Source organism: Malus sylvestris, chromosome 16 (genome assembly GCF_916048215.2).
Source record: "Malus sylvestris chromosome 16, drMalSylv7.2, whole genome shotgun sequence".
NCBI lineage: Eukaryota > Viridiplantae > Streptophyta > Magnoliopsida > Rosales > Rosaceae > Malus > Malus sylvestris.
The window spans coordinates 36,577,776-36,603,467 of record NC_062275.1 but is presented as its reverse complement, the minus strand read 5'-3'; the positions used below and the strand labels follow the sequence as shown (position 1 = coordinate 36,603,467).

Genomic DNA, 25,692 nt, shown 5'->3' with positions numbered 1-25,692 from the left:
AATTTACAATTTCAACTGCCCAGTCAAAACAACTACTCGCATAAATATTAAGTACAGTGGCATGTTGTTGCATGACAGATTTCCTTTGGTTTGTTGTGCCATAGATTAATAGGACCATAAAAAGACACTAGAGTTGAGAATAATGTCAGTATATATACTTCTCGCTCCTCTATATATTGACGTTTGCATATGGACATACCGAGGGTTCTGAAGCCCTTTGGATTTTCCGCAACCAGCTGGTTACTCGCCTCCGTCGCCAAGTATTTTTACACGTCTCCATCGCCCTCCTCGTGAAAAACAAATATATATACACACATAGACACACATATGTACATACAGTCCCTTGATTCAAAGCTTGAAGACTAGCTAAAATGGCCGAACCACCGAGTAGTCCTGAAGTTGAAACTAGTACTGTGCAGCAAGAGTTGATCAGATCAGCAGCGGTCGAAATTGCGTATTTAGCGGGTGATGATATTACTACTCCAGATGTGCATGGGGCGGGCATGAAAATTGAGAGGGCAAGGGATGCATACAAAGTATATGCAGGGTTTGAAGAGAAGCCTAACAAGGTGGAGATTTTGAGTTGGTATTTTTATGAGTTGTGCTCCCACTTCATTCATCTTGTTCTTATCCCGATCGTCTTCCCTCTCATCATCACCCAAATCGGAGACGCCGCACGCGACTCTGGGTCTGGGGTGGGGTTAGCCCGCAAGTACAAGGGCGTGGCCGCTTGCACTCACAAGGAAACCACACTGTAAGTGCATGCATGTGCCACATGATATCATCTATGTATATTTGGAGCTCTATAATTGACATTGATGTCTAGCTCCTCGTATATGTATGAAACCATAATTTTCACTATTTATTGATATTTGTCTGACAATTAACATGGAAAGTAGAGTCTAATTATATAATTATAATTTGTTTTAGCATTACTAGCCTTAATACTTATTTAGTTTAGGTAGTCACCCTCCAAACTTATGAGTGAGTAGGGATGGACATGGTTATGGCAGGCGGATAACCGCAGTTATATACCCATAATCGTTTAAGCTTTTGTCCGCATAATCGTTTACCCGTTAAGTCATTGCATAAATAGTTATTTACATACCCATAACCATTTATAAACGGTTAGTTATACCTATAGCCGCGTACTCATTTAATCGTAACAGCATACCCATTTACCATTTTTTAACCCTTTACCCTCTCTTTTTTTATCTGTTTACCCATTTTACCTGTTGACACGATTTTTTAACAACTTGAAATTTAAAAAAGAATTTGTCATAATTTTTTTTTTTTTTTTGACAATTAAACACCATTATAGGTACATTTAACATGCATTTCCGTATTTCAATCTTTTAAGTCCTCATACCATTTCAATAATTAAAATAATAATTTACGGATGATATTTTTAGGTGTTATCAATCAAGGTAATATAATATATTTACCAATAATTGAAATAATAAGTGTCTCAGCATTATGTGGGCATGAAACATATGGAAAACTTGAGCTACCAACCAAGTCATGCAAAAGTCCACAGCCACAAATCCAATGAAATTCTTTTGTCTTGCAATTTGAGGAACCAAAAGCACTAAATCTGAGCGACAAAGCAAACAGACAATAGCAATAAAGTTTTAGGGTTTTTGTTTTGTTTTTCGTTTTTGCAACTTGCCGGAGATGAGAGAGAGAGAGAGCCGAAGATGAGAGAGGGCAACGAAGAGAGAAAGATGAGCGGCGGAAGTCTGGGAGGAGGTCGAATAATTTTAGTGCTTTTAGTTGTTTTATTTTTATTTTACATATATTAATATAAACGATTAAACAGGTACCATTTATACTGCAGGTACCTATAACCATCCATTTAAAATTCACAGGCAAACGGTTACAGCTATAACCGTTTATTTGTTTAAACAGTTACCCATTAAATAGGCGGATAACCGCGGTTACCCATATCCATCTGTATTTTGTCCATCCCTAGTTATGAGCCTCTCAAGAATTTGAGTTTATATAAACTATGAATTGAAACCAACATACGGACAATATAAAAAGAAATCCACTCGCGCTTAAAGAGAGATTAGTTAGTTAATTTTTTTTTAACAAACGATATTATTTACACTAAATAGGAGGGGGAGTAAGCTAAGCCTCACAATAAGTTAACAATAATGTGGTTCAAATTCGTTTTTCGCGAGAATTAAAAATGGTCTATGAGTTTAGTTCATTAATTAAATATAGACTTTTTATTCAAAATGGTCTCTGAGATTGACATAACTCCTCACTTTGGTCTCTTAGATTTGAAATCGATAATAGTTGTCCCTGAGTTTGCCCATCATCAATTGTTTTGATCCTTCTGTGACCAAAATGATTGATGTGAACAAACTCAATAACCACTTCTATCGATTTCAAATCTCAGAATTCAAAGTAAAGAGTTATGTCAATCTCAGAGACCAATATTCAAATGTAAAACTTTGAGTACAAAAATAATTACTCTTAACCACTTGAGTTACAATCTTTCATCTCAATCTATTTAAACTAAACCAGATTAATAATACAATTGCGTTTATCTTGCACTTTCCATTTATAGTGAGCTTATGGAGATGACTTAATACAAGAAAAATCAAAACTAGCTACTGATGTGTCCTTATTTGTTTAATTTGAAATATATGGTTGTTTAATATTTGCAGGTACCTTAGACTCACAAACAGGTCATTACTCTCCAAATACTCACCTCTAGAGTGGACTTCAATTTCATGGGGTATAGGTCTAGCTCTAGCTGCTCCACTCCTTCACTTTGTCTCCATCATCCTTGACCATGGCTACAAGCAAACCCTCGTTGCCGGCGCCGCAGCCGCCATCGGGTCCATCTTCTGTCTTCCAGCTGGCTTTTTCCGAAACATCTGGCTCTTTCCACCATACATTGCCGCCATAGTTTGTGCCAACGTCATTGCCACCGCCTGCCACACCCGCCACCTCGGCCTATTGGTCCGCGGTTTCACGGGACCCACTATCCGAAAATCCCAATTCCAAGCCCGAAAAGCAGTCTCCGCCTGGCTTTCGCTCTACGCAGCCGCGGCGGGCTCATTAGGCTCCGCCGTCTTCTCATCCTTCACTTACCACATGCTTAGGGAAGATGAAGAGTTACTAGGGCTTTGGATTGTGTCAATCTTTAGTGGGATCATATGGTTAACTGGGATATTCCATTTCTTTGTGACTAATAGGCCCTGTGTGAATCCACCTATCTCAAAGTCCCATGCACTTTCAGTCTTCAAGTTTCCTCATGCAGTTGGAGGACTAATGGGAACTTTCCTCTCCTCGTTCACATCAATGTGTATTTTCTCAGGGGGAGTGCTTTACCTAGTTGGGCAGCTTTGCTATGATCCAAAAGCATTGCTATATTTTTTCCTAACTTACTTCATCTTCCCTTTGATTTCTCTCCCAATGTTACAACCACTGCAGCATCTCATCAAGGCGGACGCCATCAAAATGCAACTCATGGGTTTCTTCCTATCAGCACTCACTTCCGGGTCCGGATTCTATTTCCGGAACTCACTTTGGGGGCATCGTCATGTCCTGTTCTTCGGTGCGGTTCAAAGCACGTCCGCGGGGCTTTTGCACGCCTTTGGACGGGTTCTGCTGATGGATTGTTCGCCGCCAGGGAAAGAAGGCGCTTTCTCTACATGGCATTCCTGGATCAAAGCTCTTGGCACATGTGCTGGCTTCGCATTGGCAACGGCAGTCCCAGGAAACCTGTTCACTTCTTTCGGGCTGTCATTTTTAACCACTGTGTGTGGAGTGGTGATTCTGATTTTTGGGAACGTCAGCGATTATGGAGGAGCCAAAGCTGCCGGCCATGTGAGGCACGACAGCGAGCGAGGAGGCTCGCCTGTAAGTGGCCTTGAGGCTGCCTATGAGACACAAGAACCAGCAGCTGTACACTAAATTATGGCAGCTCCAGACGTAGTCACATGAAAATAATGAAATACGTCGGATGTAATGTTTTTCTACGCCATATTCACCTTCTGCATGCCATTTAAGTCGAGCTCTAGGAAAAAATAGGGATGTGAAGAAATTATTTTCTTTAAATTTTCATTCATGTACTCGGTTCTTTTGGCATTCTGTTTGACCGTTTTCGACCGACGAACTCCATTTCAATGATACATTTGACTTAAGTATGGGAAAAGCTTCGAGTACAAAGTGCTGCAAGAGGTTGCAGAACACAAATGCTGCAATTTTATAGTACAAGTGTTGCAAGAAATCACATATGAAAGAAAAATTATTATACAAATGCTCCAAAACGGCTAATCGATCAATATTTGAAGCTTGAGTCACGTCGACAAAGTTGTTATGTCTTTCTGATACGTCCCAGTACTGCAAAACTCTCATAAAAAATTCCTCAGCAAGCCACGGAATACAAGTTTAAAAAGACAAATATAGCACGTTGTTCTCATCAGCAAATCAGCTATAGCCTCAAACTGAACTTGCCAATAGTTAAAAGAATCTAGCTACTGAAGCACTGCTTGTTCAAAGGAATCAGAAACGGAAACTACCGGCAGCACCTACCAGATCAAAACTTTTAACCGCAAAAATTGAGCTTCTTCATCACTGTAGCGTAAGCAGGATGGACAAGGGCAGGTAGTCTGAGTCTACGCTTAGATATCTTTGACTGCAATAGATATAAAATTTCATTAATTTCAGGAGCAAATTGGTACGTCTAGAGTTCTGGTCTACTAAAACCATTCTCAAATCATGAATGCACCCCAGACCAAAAATAAAATAAATATTATGAATGCATCATTGTAAGGAGAAAAACGGAACATTTGCAATAAAAGGAACTGAAGTCTGATCGAGCAGGTCAAGACACCAATAAGAGATTTAGCTGCACTAATAGGGCAATGGACAAGCATACATACTCGTTCATGTTGCTTCACCTACAGAGGAGCTAGGCAAATGGAAGCAGATTATGAAAACTGGTTGAAAGGGAATTTTCAGTAGGTAATTGAACTTCAAACTTGCTGGTTACCACTTTAAGTAACAAAAATAGTGAAAAGGATTCACTTCTTCTGCATGTGACGTCATGACTTATAGGTTTCAGTAGAGCATACTGGAGCAGTCATTCAAACAACTCTCTTCCTTGTTATATGTAGAAAACTTTGCAGGAACCCAAAATGTGAATAAGCAATATGAAAACATCCGTCTAATGCTTTGGGACACACCTGAACTAACACATAAAAACACACACATGGACACATATAGTGCATGTATCTATATGAATATATGACAAATGAGAAACCAAGATGATTGGCCACCTATATTGCAAGTTGAAGCCATCACGAGTTTTCTATTGCAAATCCTTCTCAAGGCGATTACTGGATGATCCTTGTCTTTCTCCTTTTTGGTCCCTCTCAAGCAATTTGGAAGGCTAAAGTTTAACCCAAGGTAAAGGTATTAGCTTGCGTTATTGCATCTCCAACTTACCGGTATTAAACTAGCGGAGAATTAACGCAGAATTTTGAACCATTTTAATGTTCCAATGTCCAGTTGCATATTTCTTGAGGATAATGTTTGCTAGAAAAGCTTTGAGTTTGTCAATTCCAGCCTCTTGCGATGCCTCTTGTGTGAAAAGTTAAAAGTTTTTTGGAGGTAGGAAAGGGGTTTGGTGCTAGGGGCATGCTGTTTCAGAAATTGTCATGGTGGTTTGGCTGGAAAGCAATAGATGGATTTTTATAGGTGGAGCTTTTCACACGAGTTCACTTCAGTTTTCTCTGAGTTTAGGGATTGGTCTTTTCATGCTATTTTCTTTGACTGGATGCTAAACATTTGAGAGAAGGTGTCATTTTGAAATTCATTTGTTTGGAGTCTTTGTAGTGCATTGCAGTGTTTGAGCATTTCACTTCTTGTAGTGCTTCTTTAAGAATAAAGTCTAAAGTTCTTTGGGATATTGAAAGTCCCTCTTCTTAACATAGCATAAGGAAATTAACAAAGATCTACAAGAGCCACATAAATAAAAGCTATGAAAGTAACATCATCCTATAACTGCCTTCCAATCTAGCAAGAGAGACGAAAGTGAATACCAAAGCCCAAAGCGAAGGCCAAAACCTCACCCCTTCCCAAAGCTCTTCTACCCCACCCCCTTATTTATCGTTCAAAATCCTTCTATTCCTCTCCATCCAAATAATCCATATAAAAGCATCCTACAAAAGCCCCACAACACTTAAGCCTTTTTTCCTTTGCCGAACCCAGTAATCTTTAACTAAGCAATTTGTCGCACCCTTCTGGGATTACTAAACTCACCCCTGCCTCCTCGAGTAATGAGTGTCACAAATTAGAGCTACTGGCCAGCGAACAAATAGAGGATCAACATTTTCCTCTTTCATCTTACCCATAATACACCAACAAAGGGAAAGACAGCAATTGGGTCTCAGCACTTTCATCTGAACCCAATGCAAACAAAACTAACTAACAACAGCACCCCAAGAACTGATAGGATGCCTAGAAACAAACTCATCCTCCCCCTTAGCACTTTCAAATAATCTCCAAATTCTCTACATCCAAACAACACAAAGTATTTTCAGAACAGCACATATCCAGCATCATGCCCCTTTTATTTCCTCCAAAAGACTTGGGCTTCTCACAAAGTAATTCAACACAAGATTCACAGATAGCCCAATTCAAAATGGTCTCTGTGAACAGCCTTGTCCATAAAGGATACACAAGTGGACAATGGAGCCTTAGATGATTGAAACAATCAGCATCTCCTTTGCACATTACATGCCAATGAGAAGAAAGATACCAAATAACTACGAAACCAAGATATGAAATTACATACTAACTAATATAGCAGCCATAACCTCATTACAATAAAATTATCCTCTATCATAGCCCAAGATTATGTCTCTGGAATGCTCTAGCCATGTACAAGAGGTGCCATGACACTGGGCCCTCAATGATAATGAGCCACCATTTTTAATATGTACGCCGTTTCAGAAAATGAAGAAAAATCTAGGCCATGCAGGCTGTTAGTATCAATATATTCAGGTAAATCGGATATCAGTATGTCTTCCTATGGTTACACAAAATAGCTGTTCAGGGAGATGAATAAGTTCGGTCATTGCAAGTGTTTGCCTTTCCTTTCTCTACGAGACCCATAAAATGGTGTGGATGGGTAAGAAGCTCCAAGTTGTGTGGGGCTGTTTAGTAATGGCTTTGATTTGGGTGGTTTATATGGAAAGGACACAAGGGCCTCGACTGATGGAGAGAAATTGGTGCTAGGTTCAGGAATTGGATCTACTTGAGACAAGCAAGACAGACTCCAGATCTGACAGCAAAGACAGGAAATCTTTCACTTCCTGCTCACTGAAATTACATTGAAGCCAAACATTCCAACAAAGAGGTAAAGAAGACTGATAGCAATGGGATAATTAAGATATCAGGTCAATCTCTAAAGATGACGATAAAGGGTACGTAATTCTGATCCCCCTAAAAATCATACCTGGATCCCCATTCCTCACCCCAAAATGACAACAAGAAGCAAAAACAACAATCAATTTAGAAATATTAGTTCACGAGCATTGACTTGAACCACTGGCTGCGACCTTGGGATTCCAGACATTTCTCATGCAGGTGCAGCCCATCCCAAAAGGAATTTAACTATGTCTGGAATTTCCACAACCACATCCCAAGAAAGACTTCATTCCTCTTTACAATGTTTCATACCCTTAAGCTCCTTTTGCCTTACCTCAAGCCACCTCATTCCATTACTAAGTGATCCTTCTTTCCTTCCGTCATCCCTTCCCACAAAAAGTTTATCATTAACCCTTCCAATCTCCCTCCTCGTGGATGAAAGTGTTTTTGTTACTATTTAACTTTAAGGAACAATAACAATACAGCCCTTCAGTAGTTAAGATACTGTTCACAAGGCCCTGTAGTAGTTTATCAGTAATTCGTTGGAATTCAAGTTTAGATGTTGGGTGGTTAATTTTGTGTTCAACTCAAAATTTATCAGGTTTGTATTTTCTCAACACACTCAACCTGAGCTATTTTGAACCTGTCTATATGGGCAGAAAGTTTGAATTGGCTTCATGGAGTTCAGGCTGAGCCCGTTCAAGTTGCACCAATACATGCATCACCAAACCATTTCCAGAGAATTACAAGTCTAAATTAGCCCAGAAGTTTGGTCCCAAAAAGAAAATGTCGCCAAAGAAGTTTTCTTGTGTAGTTATGTGTACTGTATGTGTACCGAAATTCACCATCCCGCCTGTAGGAAAGCATTCATTCATATAGAATTTGAAACATGACTGAAATTTACTACTTGCTAGATGAGCATTGACCATCTGTACACACAAAACCAAAGATTTGAATTCAAAATGCAAAGCACACCTTCAAATGGGCATTGTGCCGCTTGCCCGCTCTCCACCGCCGAATGGTCCCATCATTCATTGTCCTAAACCTGGACTTGTAAGACCTGGTCATGAAATTTCAAAACCAACTGTTAGACAAAACTGTAATAACATTTCCAAAAGAAAAAAAAACACAATATGATGGCTGAGTTAACATAAACCTACGAGTAAGACTTCATTTTGGTTTTCTTTAACTTGGAAGTGACTGGAGTCATCGGCTTTCTCCTCTTCTTTCGTTCCCTTGACGAAACATGCCGCACTTGAACCATCTTAACATACACAAACAAAACACCATTTATCTTCGAAACACTAGAATATAATTGCACATCAATGCAATACCATATATAAACCCCTAATTCATATTGCCGGTTTGATCGATTACAAAACAGCCCAAAATCAAACTAAAAACCCAACTAAGTCGGGTATTGGCTGCAAACTTTTCTGCATTTCTTAATGATTCAAGAAATAGAATATAAATCGTTCTCAGGCATTTTCACAGTAACCAAACAGGCAAGATGAACCATTAAGAAAAACCAACTTACCGAGAAAGGGAATGCCGAGGAATGAAGCGCCGTGAGAGCCGGCGGCAATGATTGGATAGGTGAATGGGCAATGAAAGGGGACCTGACGGTCCATTTGTTACGAATTGAAGCGAAAGGGAGAGGGTGGTGAAGCAGAGGAGGGCAAGACCGAAGCAATGCAGGAGAGGAGACTGATGATGGGAGAGTTTGGGCTGAGCGCACAGCGAAAGAACGAAGCTTGGAGAATAATCTCTGCATCGCCATCGTTTCGTCCTCCAGAATAAGGCACTGTTGGTGATTGAGTCACACTGTCACAGTATCATTGGCCCTTTTTTCTTCCGTCAAACACTGTATTGTATTGCGCTATATTTTTCTCTTAGAAGGAAAATAAACTTACAATTTAATAAAAATCAGAATTTATAAATTGATATATACAAATTTTTTTGTTTAGACTTATAAACATAGAAATTTAAAATTTTCACATGAAAAAAACTTAGAATTTAAGACATTCAATTTCTAAGTTTAAATTGCATGTAAATAAATGTTATTTTCAAATTTTTATGAGTAAGTTTAAAAATAACAAGCTCTGCAATTATCGTATTCAACCTGCATTTAGAAAGTACCCACTTGAGGTAAGCTTGGAACTTTTCATCAATTTTTTGATCCACTGCATTCAATTTGTCAGAGGTGCATTAGACTTTTTTAAGAAATTTCTGATCGAAAGCACTTTTTGTTACTTTGCCAGGAAGCAATGGCTAAAGACAATGGAGCAAACTGCGGAACCTGACCTAAATATGAAATTGTACTTTGGCTGATGCGTACCTGCACCCTATTTTCCGATCGTTTGAGGAGGAGCGATCATTTGAGTGCAGTAGTTGTTGAAGTTAGAGTAGATAAACAGCAAACTCGCGTTGCCACTCCCATAACAAGCGAACTCAGTTCCCCCCACTCCGTCCCATTATATCCATCATGTAGAATTATCATAGAGACGGGCCAATGACCATTTCCAACAACACCGATACCGTCTCCAATTTGGTAATTACCACTTGCACAATTTGTCAGGTGTGGAGTTTTAGTTGAAGTGGGGTTAGGATATTTAGAATTATTATTTCTCTTTTTGTATAGCCAATGTGGGACTCAACACGCCCACTCATATGGGACCCAATTAGTGGGTCACACGTGGGAGGTTCACACATTAGCAACCATGTGGAGTCAAGGGGACTCACCCTCGCGCGAGGCCAAGAGGACCCACCCATCACGTTGCAGTACATACAGGCCCACTCCTTGGCTCTGATACCATGTAGGACCCATGTGGGAGGTCCACACATTGGTAACCACGTAGAGCCAAGGGAACTCACCCTACACTCGGTGCCAAGTGACCCACCATCATCGCACGGGGCCAAGAAGACCCATCCATCACGTTGCAGTACGCCCACTCCTTGGCTCTGATACCATGTAGGATCCACGTGGGAGGTCCACACATTGGTGACTACGTGGGGCCAAGGGAACTCACCCTACACGAAGGGCCAAGGGACCCATCATCATCGTGCAAGGCCAAGAGGACCCACCCATCATGTGGTAGTACATACGGGCCCGTTCCCTGACTCTGATACCATGTAGAATTATCAAAGAGATGAGCCAAGGACCATTTCCAACAACACCGATACTATCCCCAACTTGGTAATTACCACCTGCACAATCTGTCAGGTGTGGGGTTTATGACAAAGGCCTCGATGTTAATTGGAGTGAAGTTAGGATATTTAAACTATTATTTCTCTTTTTGTATAGCCAATGTGGGACTCAAACCTATTGTTTTTTTGTAGCACATCAAACGGTGTCTGAAAATCAACAACCCTACTTGGAACATGATTTATCAAGTACACAACAGCTAAAACAGCATGACCCCACAAATGATTAAGAACATATTTATCCAACATCAAGGAGCGAGCAACCTCCATTATTTGACGATTTTTCTGTTCAGACACATCATTTTGTTGGGGTGTAAACGGAGTAGTCATCTGATGAATAATACCATGATCACAAAAAAAAACATGCCAAAGTGTGATTCACCTCCTCCATTGTCAGACCTAAAGACCTTAACTTTGGTCTAAAACTGAGTAGACATCATTGCAGAAAATTCTTAAAGAAGTAAATGGACATCACTCTTATTCTTCATCAAGAACACCCAAGTTAATCAAGTACAGTCATCAATAAAAGTAACAAACCAACAAAATCCATTAGAAGTAACCTTCGCCGGATCCCACACATCAGAATGTATCAAATCAAATGGCAAAGTAGCTTTAGAATCACTTATGGGCAAGGAAGCATGATGACTCTTAGCCATGACACATGTTTCACACTTGAACTCTGAATCACTACAAGTGCGAAACAAAGAAGGAAATAGATGTTTCATATAACTAAATGATGGATGTCCCAAATATCGATGCCACAACCAAATTTGATGTTTGTCATCCATTTTAGCACTTAGAACTTGATGATTATTTGAACCTGAAGCAAAAGTATCATCCATAGTCAAGATGTACAAACCCCTAATTCTTTTACCATGACCAATTATCTTCTAAGTTTGAATGTCTTGAAAATAACAATACGTGGGGTAGAAGTGAGTGAAACAATATAAGGTATCAAATAGTTTTCCTACCGACAAAAAATTACACTTAACATCAAGAACAAGTAAAGCATGGACCAGTGATAAGGTCGGAGTGAGAGAGATAATGCCTTCACCCTTCACAGGGGAAGATGCTTCATTTGCACTAGTAATATACGAATCACAAACATAGTCATGTAACTCATCAAACACTCTAGGGTGGCCCCAATATCAATATCCATATATTTGTTCCACCAAGATGCATAACAACACTATGATTATATTGAGTCATTTAGCTAAAACACAAACAATAAAGGCATAAAAGATACGTAGCGGAATTAAGACAATTCACCAGAATACTGTAGTAGGATCACTGTTTAGGCAATGCAGCAATGCATTGTTCACGACACTGTAGCGATGTACTGTAGCACAACACTGTTCACTTTTTTTTTTTTTTTTTTTTTTTTGCACAATACTAAGAAAAATGGACACAAAATTAAAGCACACATGTCACCAAGAGCGAACTGCTCTAATGCCAAGTTGAATTAAACATGGTAAAATACCAAAAATATATATGATATTATTTGGGAATTTCTTGTATATTCATTAATCTCCAAAGTGGAGTATATATAGGAATTACAATTGGGATTATATATGTACTTTGTCAATGTGGGACAACAGACTACTATTTACACTTTAACTAATATATAAATATATAACTTGCAACATATCATACTGAATCCCCTCCCCAGTATTCCTATTATCAGTCATCTCCCACCCCAATACGTCTATAATTCAAACTCCCCGCCCAAATATATGCATCATTCAACCTCCACATTATGCCTACCACAACGAAGAGCATTGAATAGTATATTGCAGCAAGTATGCTTTACTAGAACTTCTAACAAGGTTATCTTAGCTTTTTTTTTTTTTTTTTCTAGTTACTTTTTGCTATTGGGTTGAGTTCTTGTGCATTGTAATTGTAATTATCGTTTCATTATTTTGCTACTGTAATTGGGTTGCAAAAACTTACTGAGGGTGATTTTTAGCTGAAAAAAGAAGCAGGTAGTACAAAAACACACTTGCGCGACGAAACATATTACGTGGGCAAAAACGTTGACAAAGAAGCGTCACGTAATGACGTTTTGCCCGATGGCCCGTTAGGGGATGAAGCTTTCCGTCGCGCAAACTGTTTTAACGCGACGAAGGTACTCATTCGTCGCATAATGTTTGAAAAAAAAGCGGTAAAATCTTGGATTGGTGCCAAAAAATTGCACCACAGACTAAATGTATCGCGCAAAGGGTTTTTGCGTGACGTTATAGTTCTCCGTTGCGCAAAGGGTTTTTGCTCGACGTTATAGGGTCTTTGCGCAACGCAGTTGGTTCATCGCATAAAGGGTTTTTGTGCGGCGTTATAATTCTCCATTGTGCAAAGGGTTTTTACGCGACATTATAGTTCTCCATTGCGAAAGGATCTTTTGCGCAACGCGGTTAGTCTGTCGCGCAATTTTCTAGGCGACAAGACCTTCGTCGCGCAAAATCAACAAGTATTTCTATATAACAAAAGCAGTCTGGGAAGCAGAAACTGCAAACCAAATTGCAGTAGTTGCCTCCCACCCTCATCTCTCTTGGAGGATATTAAAATCTAGAATTCCCAATTATTTGGTTTCCTTCGCGCACTCGTGAAACTGAATCAAAACCTTAAAAGAAAACCACTAGTGTAAACAATTTAAATTGAAGATAGAATTAGTTCATTGTATTCTTATAGGGTCGTGGAGTGTAGTCGGAGCTAAAATAACCGTTAAATTGTGATTTTTCATTTATAACCATCGAAAAATTTCTTCCCGTTACCTAATCTCGGAATGTTTATTTTTTGCAATTTTTTACGCATGCTATCTCGGAGTATATACAAACAAGTTTGACGGTTGGATCATTGAAACTAGTTTTGTAGAATGCATATCTCGTCAAAACGATAGATTCAACAAACACTTAGAAACTATTTAATACTTTCATTAAGTATAACATAAGATTTTGTGTCCACTTGTGTAAATATTTTAAATTGACAATCAAATTAGTTCATTGTATTCTTATAGGGTCGAGGAGTGTAGTGGTAAGAAAACATCAAAATCAGAGCTAAAATAACAGTTAAATCATGATGTTTCATTTATAACTGTAAAAAAAAATTCATCCTGTTAGCTAATCTCTGAATGTTTGTTTTTTTTTTTTTGCGATTTTTGACGTATGCGATCTCGAAGTATATACAAACAAGTTTGACGGTTGGATAGTTGAAATTAGTTTCGTAGAATGCATATCACATCAAAAGGATAGATTCATGAACACTTAAAGTTTATTTTATACTTTCACTAGCCTTCATGCACGTGCTCACGTGCATGCAAAAGACATTTTTTAGTGCTACACTCGATTTACACGTTTTAAATGTATTTATATGCGTAAATTGACAAAAGAAAAGTCAAATATTTGAAGTAAATGAATAATCTTAGATAATGCTAGAAGAAACCCCTCATAAACCAATTAAAGCAGCTGAATCCACATAATAAAATCAATCTCTATTGAATTTATATTAAGAATAGAGAAAATAATGTTTAATAAACAACTAATTGAATCATATTATTGCTAGCCCATTGTGAGGCTAAGTCCACCCCCTCCCCTTTAGTGTAGATAATATCGTTTGTTAAAAAAAACAATGATTTGACAACTAATTTAATCACATTATTATCCGCGTGTTTAAAAATAGAGAAAGTAATATTTAATGAACAACTTATTGAATCACATTATTACTAGCCTATTGTAAGATACTAATTATTAAAAAAAACTGTAAAAAAAATTAATTATTAGAAAAACACTGTTAAAATGATGAAAATACCCGTACCACATTTGATGCATTATTTTGGGTTACCTTTGAAGTTTTTTGTTTGAGGGGCATTTTTGTCCAATTATTTTTTGTGAAGCTTGTGACTCCAAAAAACACTATACATCGGGCCCTTGGCTTTATATATAAAGATTAAATACAACATAAGATTTTGTGGTATCCACTACTTTAAATATTTTAAATTGAAGATCGAATTCATTCATTGTATTCATATAGGGTTAAGGAGTGGAGTTGTAAAAAATCATCAAAATCGGAGTTAAAATAACCGTTGAATCATAATTTTTCATTTATTACAGTAAAAAAGTTTTATCTCGTTACATAATCTTTGAATGTTTTTTTTGTTGTGATTTTTAACGTATGCAATATCAGAGTTTAGACAAATAATTTTGATGATTGAATCGTTGAAATTACTTTTGTAGAATGTGTATCTTATCAAAATGATAGATTTTAACAGAATCATACATTTTGACAAAGAAAATAATAGAATCATACATAATTAAAAGGGTAAATTACATAAAACTACCTCAATTATTGGGCCAACTACAATTTCATACCCCATGTTTAAAACATTTTAATGTCATATCTTATCTTACAAATTTGTTGCAATGTCATACCTCCGTCAGTTTGTCTGTCAATTCTTCCGTTAAATGCTGATATGGCTTGATGCAAGGCCCACTTCTTGGCCCAACTGGATTAAAAAATTAATTAAATATTATAAAATAAAAAATAAAATCATTTAAATATTTTTATTTTAAAAAGGTGGGACCCATCCCCTACGAACCCATCTGTTACACCCACCCTAATTTAAATTGTATTTTCACTAAGTTTGAGTTTATCTTGCTTTTAAAATTGTTTTTAGGTCTTAAATGGTGTGCCCAAGGGGCCACCTCTGTTTTGTTGTCCTCGGTTCCCTCTTGCCCATGTACCACGTGGCACTCATTCTCTCTCTCTCTGCTCTCCTTCTCCCCGAACTCCTTCTTCTCTTTCTCTCCCTCTTCTTCTTCTCTCCCTTATCTTTCTCTCGGCTCTCTCTGCAACTAGCTTTTTCTCCCCGAGGACCAACCCACACACACCCATGCCCACACCCCATCAACGGCATAAGGATCACCATCATCACCCCGTTAGCTCTCTATCTCTTTTCGTCTCTGTGGAGCATAGAGAAACTCCAGCGAGTTCCTCATCCTTCTGTTTTGGGTAAACCTCAAAACACTCCAAATGCTTCTCTTTTCATCCCTGTAGTTCTTTTCTGACCCCGTGGTTGTGTTTTGGATGTCAAATCACGAAGAAACACGTCGGGGAGACTTCCCCTGATTTCCGGTGAGAAACTGACGGATTTTGAGCCAATTTCTGATCAAAACAATGTGAGTTGGCCGGTGTGCAAGGTATAAATCTCTTTGTCTCCCTGAGTACTACAACTTTCCTTTTTGAATCACCCAATTTCGTTGAGTATTGAAGAAGTTATATCCATTTGAATCTTACCCAGTTTCCGGCCACCTCCGAGGCTTTCAAGGCGTTTTCCGGCCAAACCACGACGAGTTAGAAGTCATTTGAGGTACCATTCTCTTCGTCTCTTTGATAAATACAACTTTCATTTTTGAATCACTCGATTTCGTTGAGTTTTGACAAAGTTATGAACGTTTAAAGTTAAGGAACTTTCCGGCCGAATTCCGGTCTTCTTCTTCCTTGGGTCCGGCGACCCATAAAACATAGGCCTTTTGGGCCTTTCCTGCCGAGCCCAACCCAAACCCATTTCTCCCTTTTTGTTTTGTTTTAATTTTAATTGTTTTGGATTAAAGGGCTTTGGGCCGTGTCTAAGGCTCGGGCCTTAGGCCCATCACCATTTTCAAACCAAGCCTTTAAAGGCTTAAGGCCCTCGGGCCATGTCCTTTTACCTTAGGCCTTTGGCCTTTGGGGCCGGGCCCTAAAACCAAATCCTTTAAGCCCATTTCCTTAAAACCCCTAAGCCTAACCCACCTATTTATCTAAACCCTAAAACCCAAATTCTAAACCATTTTCCCTATTTCCCCTAAACCCATTTCCCATAAACCCTAAACCCCTAAGTCCAACCTTAGACCCTAAACCCTTTAACCTTTCAAACCCTTAACCCTAACCGGTCCAAACCCTTTATGGGAAATATTTCGTTAGGAAATATTTCCATCAAGAAATATTCTAGGAATATTCTATCGACTTTTACGAAATTTAACCAGGACCCTTCTTAGGGTAATTCGACGTCCTGAATCTATTTCCAATGTCTGTTTTCCCAAATTCAATTGTTATAATAGAGTTTTATTAATTGGACCCTTTATGTGCTTAGGGGCAATTATTGTGGCGTTTCCGTCTTCGCTAGTTTGCGTGGCTCTTCGGCGGCTAAGTATCTATGAGTGGACCTCTTCTAAAATGCATGTTTTAATAGTAGAAATGCATACATGAAAGGCATGATTTAATGATTACGTTTTATGAAACGCTTTGAAATAACATACTTACTGAGGCTAGTTTGAATTATTACTATTTTTCATATAACCCATGTTCTTATAGAATATCTGATGGATGACGATATGATATTTAGAACATGTTTCGAACACCTCTTTATAGTATAAATGATGGATGACTTTATACCATGAAGTTGCTTTTCAATATATATATGTTCAATGGTTTTGTACTTACCTAATGGTCATTTTCGCTATGAGCGACGGTTTGGTGTTGGCATAGGGCCTGGAGTGTGTTTCCTCTGGCTATTTAGCACAGGGACGGGGAGCCAGCATGGGGCCTGAAATGTATTTTCCTCTGACTGTCTGCTCAGAGATGGGGAGCCGGCATGGGGCCTGGGGGTTATTAGACATTCACTAGTGATTATTATATATACAAGTTATGATTTGAGACATTGCACGACATGCTAGGTTTTGGAAAACTTATGTTTATCATGATATATATGTGTTTTCATAAAACCTGGGGGTTAGTATGTTGATAACTGTTTTATTATATCTATATCAACTTGGTCCACTCATGTTTGTTTTGCACCCCCTTCAGGGCTTAGAATCGAGGCATACAATCCCAGCGTCAAGGCACTTCCGCATCAGCATCTTCGAGTCTTCTCGGTGTAGGACCCATTACTTTATTCATTCAATTTTATATTATTTCCTTTAGTGTTCTAGTTAGTTGTATGCTCTGAACACGTTTCTTAAATGCGTATTTTTGATTCTTTTATATTTATTAGTCTTATCCATCCTTTATTCTCAGCATTTGCACTCAATAAATGGCTTTCGTCACCCTCGGGTGTCGGCCAGCACGTACCTATCATGGTATTCAGGGAATATCAGGATCGGGGCGTGTCACCATCACCCCACCCCCTTATTCCCAGTTCACCTAGACATCGAACTCACCCATCTCCGGTCACCCCAACCTCCCCTCCGCCACCTCTTCAACTCCTCATCTTTCCGTTCATCTCCGTCCATCCGTTCCACCACATCTATACCTCTCACGGTCTCGAACCCAACTCGATGCCCCTTTTTTTCTCCTTCGTAACCACCTACCCTGCTCATCTTCATTTACTCCAACATTTCCCATTTTCTCTCTCGTTTCTCTCCTCTGTAAACCCTAAAAAGCAAACCCCACAACTCTCCCTCTCCTCACTTTCTCTTTTTACAGAGAGCCAGCATAATCCATGAAAGAACCAGACCGCCAATCTCTCCACCGGCAAGCTCCGCACCTAGAGAGACGTCGACTCGATCTTGGCTTACCTCGATCACCACGTTGCCGACGCCTAGAAGGCTTATTTGGCACTTCAAGCTTTGAGATTTCCGAATGAGAACGCGAGGGCAATTGGGTCTAGAGGTGGGGTTTCGTCGCTTTTGGACATTTTCCAGGGTGGCACACCCAGCTCGCAGGCTTCAGTGGGTGTACTAAGAAATTTGGCTGGGTTTGCCAAGAATAAAAAAAATTTGGGTTTTTTTTTTGTTTCAAAATTTGTTTGTTTCTGGGGAGAGAAGAAAAGATTGGGGGAGTGGGATGAGTGGTCGAGGAGGGTGGGGGAGGATGTTGGCGCGGGTGGGATTTGGGTTTGGGGTGGTTTTGGTTTTGTATTGGGGGAAGACAAGAGCGGGGAAAAAATTTGATGGGGATAAGGGGTGGGGTGATGGGTTTGTAAGGGATCGGTCCCACCTTTTTAAAATAAAAATATTTAAATGATTTTATTTTTTATTTTTTTAATATTTAATTAATTTTTTAATCCAGTTGGGCTAGGGAGTGGGCCCATCTTCAAGCCACGTCAGCATTTAACGGAAGAATTGACAGACAAACTGTTTGGACCCAAAATTACATCATCGGCTTGTGCAATCAAAGCCATTGAGTGAGCATAGCTCCCAACCGTCGGATGGAAAAATGAAGATAATTTTGTTATTAAAGGATAATATTATGGTTTTTATCATAATAATTATCTTTTAATATGAATTGTCTTGGCATATTCTTAAACGGGATAGATAAGATGCAAATAATATTTCCAAGCAAGCAGTACAGTTCAAATGGACTTGGGATTCTTGTTATCAGATTGAAGCAGCATGGTACATTAAGATGAGGTTTGAATAGTCAGGATGCTTGGTTTTTGGGATGATGATGAAGTCAAGATAATGATGCAAATTGGAATGTCATTGGTGCATGGGAATTTGGACGATAGAGATCCACGTAAACTGCAATTTAGGCATTTAAATATTAAAACCAATCTTTGGATTAGATTGGTGCTATGCAAAATATAAGGAAGGAGGACAATAGGCTAATAAATTTTTACAGAAACAGATGGATAAGTCCTCCATTAAAGCATGTGGCATTGAGAGAAGGATATGCATGGTACGATACCATCAAATATTAGAATTGTTTCTTGGGGCCATTATCACAAATGCATGTGGTCTACATCAGGGATTTGGGATTTTGATGTCACATATTATGTGGAGAAGGTGGTATAATCCCGATTGAACTCTACAAAGTTACCAAGCCGTGCCAAGTAAGAATTGAAACCTATAAATACAAAGGCAGTGGCAAAGAGAAAGCTTTCCAATTCAACACACAAACTGCCCTGCGCAAACTCTCGCTCTACGCGAAACCTCTCAACAACCTTGAGATTTTTATTTTCTTTTTCCCGCCGACACATCTTCAGTTTGGATAAGCAGCACTGTGAAGGCAATGGGCGACATCTTCAGTTTGGATAAACAACACTTCTTCTTGACTGACTAATTACCTATCCCAGTCTCGGTCAACAAGGATTTTCGAGTCCTTGTTGGTAGAGGTCATCTCATCAGCCTTCTAAGCGAAGTGAGGTGTTACCAGGTTACTACGTTCGGCACATTGAAAGTCGAATCTGATATTGAACTTCGTAGAACTAGCAGCCTTGTCTTTAGGCTCTAGAACCCGAAGGCCGAGACGTGTTCCTTCCTCGGCCACAATCGCAAGACCAAGAAGTTAGCAGCGCGCTCAACCCAACATCAACACATTTTACTCCCCCGGGCGAGCTCGGTCGACGAGTTGGCACGCCTCGCACATAACCGAAGGATGTAGTTAGCTTATTAATTACTCGGCCTGCGTGCCACGTAGGCTTGGTAGTTTTTAGGGTCAACACAAACTGACGGAGGTATGACATTGCAACAAGTTTGTAAGATAAGGTATGACATTGAAATGTTTTAAAGATGGGGTATGAAATTGTGGTTGGCCCAATAATTGAGGTAGTTTTATGTAATTTACCTTAATTAAAAACATTTGGAGGAGCCGGGAAATTAAAATTTTGGAAGGCTGCAAAAATTTTGGCATGGCGCCCAAAATCTTAACTCCCTATTTCCAAAACCTTAACTCCCTTTCTCCTCCATTTCATTTCTCTCTCGTAGATTCTTTGCCTTTCCTTTTCAGAAATTTCCAAACGCCTCTACCTCTATATACCTGAGCCCAATTCCACCTTTTCGAAATCAGAAACAAAACCATCTTTGATTGCAAACTTAGTGAGTTCCTCGCGATTCCGTCAACTACGCACCCAAGTCCCCGTCTTCTTCTGGAAGGTAAAAATCCCAAGGCTTGTTCCAATATACTCATGTATGTGTTATGTGTGATATTGCATGTAACTTGTGATGAATGGTTGAAAAATATGACCACAATATGGATTGGAACTTTGCCTGGATACACCATGGTCTTTGTGCTGCTTGGGTACTCAATGCTCAAAATTTGTTTGGACATAGTTTCTGTCAACAGTCTTCTTACCCATATGATCATCATTCTGTTATTCTTGCAGGAGGGAGAGAGAACTTAAAGTGGTTATCAAATTTGCTGTAAGTAATTTGGGGTAAGCACAGTATGACCACCAAGTGTTTGACGAAATGTCTCAAAGAGTTATGACATTTTGGAATGCGTTTGGAAATTGGGTTATTTGCTTCATTACTTGTAAATCCAAGGTTTGCTATGAAAATTGTATTTATTAGGAAATTCAATGAAACCACTTGCTGTTCTTAGGAAATGGGGTTGTTTCTTATGCTATAAGATTTGATGTGAGTGTGATGTTAATCAGCCATTGAAATACCACAAATTTTGGTTGTAATCATTTTCTTTGTGTCTCTTTCTTTATCTATTATTTATTAATTAATAGTTTTCTAATCTCATTTGTAGGTAATGATACCAAGAGGCAAAGACAAGGGCGGGTGTTATCAAGCGAGTCATTCTTTCTACAAAACTGTGGTACCTCATGTTTTCGAATAATTTTGTATTTGACTCCATTATACGATCTTCTTTTTTTTTTTTGGTTGGGTACGTAAGTTCTATTTTCGTTTGTATCGTTTTGTATCATCTTCTTTTAAATTAATAGATGATGTCAATGTTAGTCTTGTGCCTGTCCTCCCTTGGTCAAGCATATGTTCCATGCACACACTATGCATCTAATTCATGTCGCAATTTGATTAATCTCAAGTGTCTGATTTGTATTCTGGAAAATGGGGACCTGATATTTCTTCTTTTATTTTTTATTTTTTTTTAATTTTTTAATTTTAATTTTTATAGTGCATGTTTGGTTTTGTTGTATAATAACACATGGGAATTTTCTGGATTACCTCCCTGTTCTGTTTTGTTACACTTACAGAAATAAGTTGGATTATCAAAATAATGTAGGAATGTAGAAGTCTCCACGTGCCTTAGAAGGCATAATAGATATAGGAAAGAGACTGCGGCAGGCCGCAACCTAAGTTGTGAATCTTGAGGCCCTGCTGTTTAAAAATCCATTTTTATCCTGTTTATGGGTTTAGAAGTTACTCTTCGACAGATTCAGACTTAATTTTTTTTATTTTTTTATTTTTTTTATGAACTTGTTTGAAGAGAAGCTTGTATTTGGGCATCTTATAAACAAGAGTTTCATATTAATGTTGTATTAATCATCACGAGTACTAGTGATTACTGATAAATGAATGCTGCAACATAGTGTTTTAGTGTCGGGATTAAGCATTTCTTTCTTTCCGTCGTTAAGTTTTGTTCTACTTTGTCACATGCTTCCATGGATGGGGAAAGTTTGGACCTAATGATTTTTTCTTTATGGCTGAGATGATCACCCACTATCTTCTTGTGTTCTCAATCTCATACAAGTCTGTGAAGCACGGTAGACCTGGTCCTGCTCCACCTTTGACCTTCTAGCCACTTCGCCTAACCGATACCTAGTAACCTGATGCATCAAACTAGAAGACTATTTGTTGTAGTTCTTTTTTTTTTTTTTTTGGACAACTTGTAGGTACATTTTCATAAATTTTATAATTATATACTTTTTCTTAGTTTATTAACTATTGTTTATAATTTAATTAAAATTAAATAAAATATATATTGTCAAAAATAAAAAAAACTTTGCGCGACGACAATAACTTGCGTCGCGCGACGTAGCTTATGCCGTCATCGTGCAAACCCTTATATGTTTCGCGCAACGCAGGTTATTGTCGTCGTGCAAAGCCTTTTTGCGCGACGTAACTTAAACTACCTTTATTATTCAATACGTGCTTCATGTCTTGTCCTGAATTGACTGGGAAACGGCGAATGCCATCCTCCTTGTTAGAAGTGGGAGCTTGGACTAATTAATTCCATGTTTCACTAGAAGTGGTGGATTGTCTAGGTGGTTAGGTCATTCCACTTCATTGAACCTACTGCATCCAGATTTAAACCCTCCCCCTTCTCTAGTGCAGAACATTATATTTTTCCTCAACTTTCAAGCCATCTACTTTCCTTTGCTAATTTTTTTTCTTTGTTGGAATGTTCTTTCCTTTTCGATCGGGAAGCTACTTCAATACGTGAGGAGGTGTCTTCAGAATATAAATTTAAACCGAAGAAGGAAAGCCTTGACTAACATTTTAAATAATCACGAGCTTCTCATTCATATTGCCAATCGCTTAATGAATGCTCACATTCTAATATGTATATGGTATCATTTTATAGGCAGAATAGCGTCTATCAAATTGCATGCCCATTTTGCTTTGATTCCTGGGTTGATCAGGAATACGGCCTGGAACATCTCTTCCAAAACATGTTTCCAAACAATGGCCTTATCTACCTTCCACGACAAGAAAACTAATCTCTCCATAAGCACGTACTCATAGAGAATCGTAGGAGTTCCCATCTTTTCAACATATCTGAAACCTTGTCCGTCTCAAGTGCGTGACTTGAAGACTTGAAGTGGTCGACAATGTAACCTAAACAATCGACTTGACCTCATTGTTCTGAGCTTGCTCAAGAATTTTCAAGTACGACTCATCATCCACATCACTTTCTCCAGCACACAAGCAGCTGAGGGCAGCTTTGACACGATCCCATGTCAAACTACAACCAACTTCACTCTTTATCACCTCTTCGTAGATGGTACTAATTGATAATGGAACTAAATTTTCTGTTTGTACTTTCTTCTCTGCGGTTATAGTAAGCATTGCTCTTAAGACAAGTGCAGCAGGTCGTTATCCCGTTGCCGTGTTCTCACATTCTCAACGCAAGCCTTGAGCCTTAGACAGCGAATGAATTCCTCAAAATTAGCACAAACCAAGGAACAATCACTTGATCATTATTACCAAATTCTTCTTCGTCCAACTGATCCAAAGATCATGCTTGCTCTTGTCCCCGGTGCTCATACTAGAAGAATTATATATCTGTCAGAATTTGAAAATCTCATAGCTTCTGAAGGTACTGCTGTGCTGCTAGAACATGTTGTTATACAGTCTGTGGTACTTCAAACATCTTTTAAGCAGACTTATTAGGACCTCACTTCTTTGCAGGAGCATCTTCTTGTTTATTTACTTACTTCTTCAACAAGTGCTGCTTCAGGAGTCGGGCAGCGTTCAATCAAACGAGCCTTCACAAGTTTAAGAAAGCTTTCTTCAACAGTAGTATCCTTAACTAGAGATTCTCCTCCAATTATTTGTTTTAGTGCCAGTCTACCATTCTTAAGCATATCATTAATAATTACTTAATTCACAATCTTTGTCGATGAAACGAGCGCCATGATTCTGGCAAACCTCCATCGATGGAGTATGTTATCGACCAGTGCTACATAATGAGTGAGTTTTGGGCTGCCCTCGGATTGGTCGACAGCAGAGAAGGGATTTTGCTGGATTTGTATTAGGAGAGAGTTCTTGACTTTCTGAGGGGTGATCTCTGTGAACCCAATTAGTTGTTTCAGGGTTAGGAGTCCTATTTTCAGAAGATTTTCACACTTTAGCGACGAGATCACCGAAGTGGCAAGTGATGAAGTTTACAGCGTAGATGCCGCCAACATCTTCTTCCCCTCCCTCGCTATACTTTATTCTTCTCCATAAAGAGGTATGTATACAAGTACATAAAACAAAATAAAAAATAAAAAAAATAAATAAAACTTAGGCTACAAGGACAAGGAAATCTACTGAATCAAAACAAACCCTAACCCACAGAAACAAGAAAACTTATACCTTAAATAGGTCGACATAATAAGACAAAACAAAACGGGTAAGCTGCCGGCCAGTTCCCTGGTAGACAAATAATACCCAACTAAAGCAGGAGTTAATTTAATCGGAAAAAAGGAAACCGGTAATCTGAATTTTAAGGGGCTAAAAAAGGAAGCCGAGAATCCTCAGTCGTTCAGAAGTTGAATGTCAACAGGAAAATTCCCATTGTGTCGGGATCCACTACCGATTTGGATTCATCTTCTCCATCTTATTATAAATACGACTCCTACACATACACAAATCAATTAATTCTCACTGTTCTTCTTACTCTCTCACCTCTTGTGCTCGCGTAGTTTCAAGCTCAAGTTTGCAGATTCAAATTAGAATAATGGAAGGGACTATGCTGTCAACAGGACAAACCCTTGGCCGTTCAAAACCACGCCCACAACTACGACGATCATCGCATGATGAAGTTTCTACAGTATTAGCTTTATGGGATCCGACTTGGCCTACAAGTTTTAGTACAAATAATGAAGATAACAAGAAGAAGCGAAAGGCGGACCAAGTACCTGACCAACCCTCTCCTAATACTAGCCCTCATGATCATGATGAGACGACTAATAGTTCATCGAAACGTCAAAAACTAGTGTCGACGCTTCCACTCTTTCCCACTGGTGATCGCTTTCGGGATCTCGGTCATGAGAATAACATGACGAACATTAATAAAAATATTACAACAAAGGAGGAGCAGATGAAGAGGAATAAAAGAGATGAACTTGTTATTGCCAATCTAAATTTTATGGATTCATGGGAAATCAAAAAGAAACTGACGGCTAGAGATCTCACACACTTCTACGTGCCAGCAAACTTGATGAACAAACATATCCTCCCTTACGCGGACGACAAGTTTACCAAAGCCCTTGAGAACAGAAAGGGCGCAGAAATTACGTTCCTTGACGGAGATACGCACACTACCTGTCATCAGTACGTTTTCAAGCAGAGCGACAACAGTTACGTTTTTGTTTGGCATCCGGCATTCGTCAAGAGGAGACAATTGAGAAAGGGCGATGAAATTGGACTTCACTGGCTCAAAACAAATTCCAAACCCGTCTTGTTTTTTTCTCTACTCAAACGGGCAACCAAACAACGCCCTGCACCTCTTGCAACCGTTGATTTATAAACCAGCCAATTTAGGACTTAGGAGTTAGTGTACCTTTATTCTCTTCATATCGGTAGACAATTACCGAATGTACCTTAATTTTTTTTTCTTTTTCTAATCTTAATTTTATTACTTGTGTGTACGGAGAGAGCTTCCGTATTTATTAAAGCTGATTACTTACATGCACTGTGAGAGCTTCCAATATTACTGATCTGCTTGAACGGG

The 25,692-nt window shown here is 38.8% G+C and overlaps 3 protein-coding genes and 1 pseudogene across 5 annotated transcripts; 2 read left to right on the top strand and 2 right to left on the bottom strand.

The window, feature by feature from the left end:
* Positions 1-371: 371 nt before the first annotated feature.
* Positions 372-4,171, top strand: LOC126608995 (uncharacterized). The gene is made up of 2 exons (XM_050277015.1): positions 372-754; positions 2,676-4,171. Exons 1-2 carry the CDS (start codon positions 372-374, stop codon positions 3,928-3,930), a joined length of 1,638 nt encoding a protein of 545 aa, XP_050132972.1. The 3' UTR covers positions 3,931-4,171.
* Positions 4,134-9,283, bottom strand: LOC126608998 (uncharacterized). Of its 3 annotated transcripts, XM_050277018.1 has the most exons (5): positions 8,930-9,283; positions 8,553-8,656; positions 8,368-8,452; positions 4,552-4,654; positions 4,134-4,359 (listed from the first exon to the last, which is right to left on the bottom strand). In XM_050277018.1, the coding sequence occupies exons 1-4, from the start codon at positions 9,170-9,172 to the stop codon at positions 4,565-4,567; spliced, it is 522 nt and encodes a 173-aa protein (XP_050132975.1). In that variant the 5' UTR covers positions 9,173-9,283; the 3' UTR covers positions 4,134-4,359; positions 4,552-4,564. The 3 variants fall into 3 exon arrangements, with proteins under 3 accessions (XP_050132975.1, XP_050132974.1, XP_050132976.1); XM_050277017.1 differs by having other exon boundaries at positions 4,134-4,654; XM_050277019.1 differs by lacking the exons at positions 4,134-4,359; positions 4,552-4,654 and adding an exon at positions 7,393-8,245.
* A 13,542-nt stretch (positions 9,284-22,825) lies between these two features.
* LOC126609338 (uncharacterized) lies at positions 22,826-23,839 on the bottom strand (annotated as a pseudogene).
* Positions 23,840-24,696: 857 nt separating this feature from the next.
* Positions 24,697-25,488, top strand: LOC126609337 (putative B3 domain-containing protein At1g78640). Its single transcript, XM_050277275.1, has one exon. It carries the CDS (start codon positions 24,697-24,699, stop codon positions 25,486-25,488), a length of 792 nt encoding a protein of 263 aa, XP_050133232.1.
* Positions 25,489-25,692: the final 204 nt, after the last annotated feature.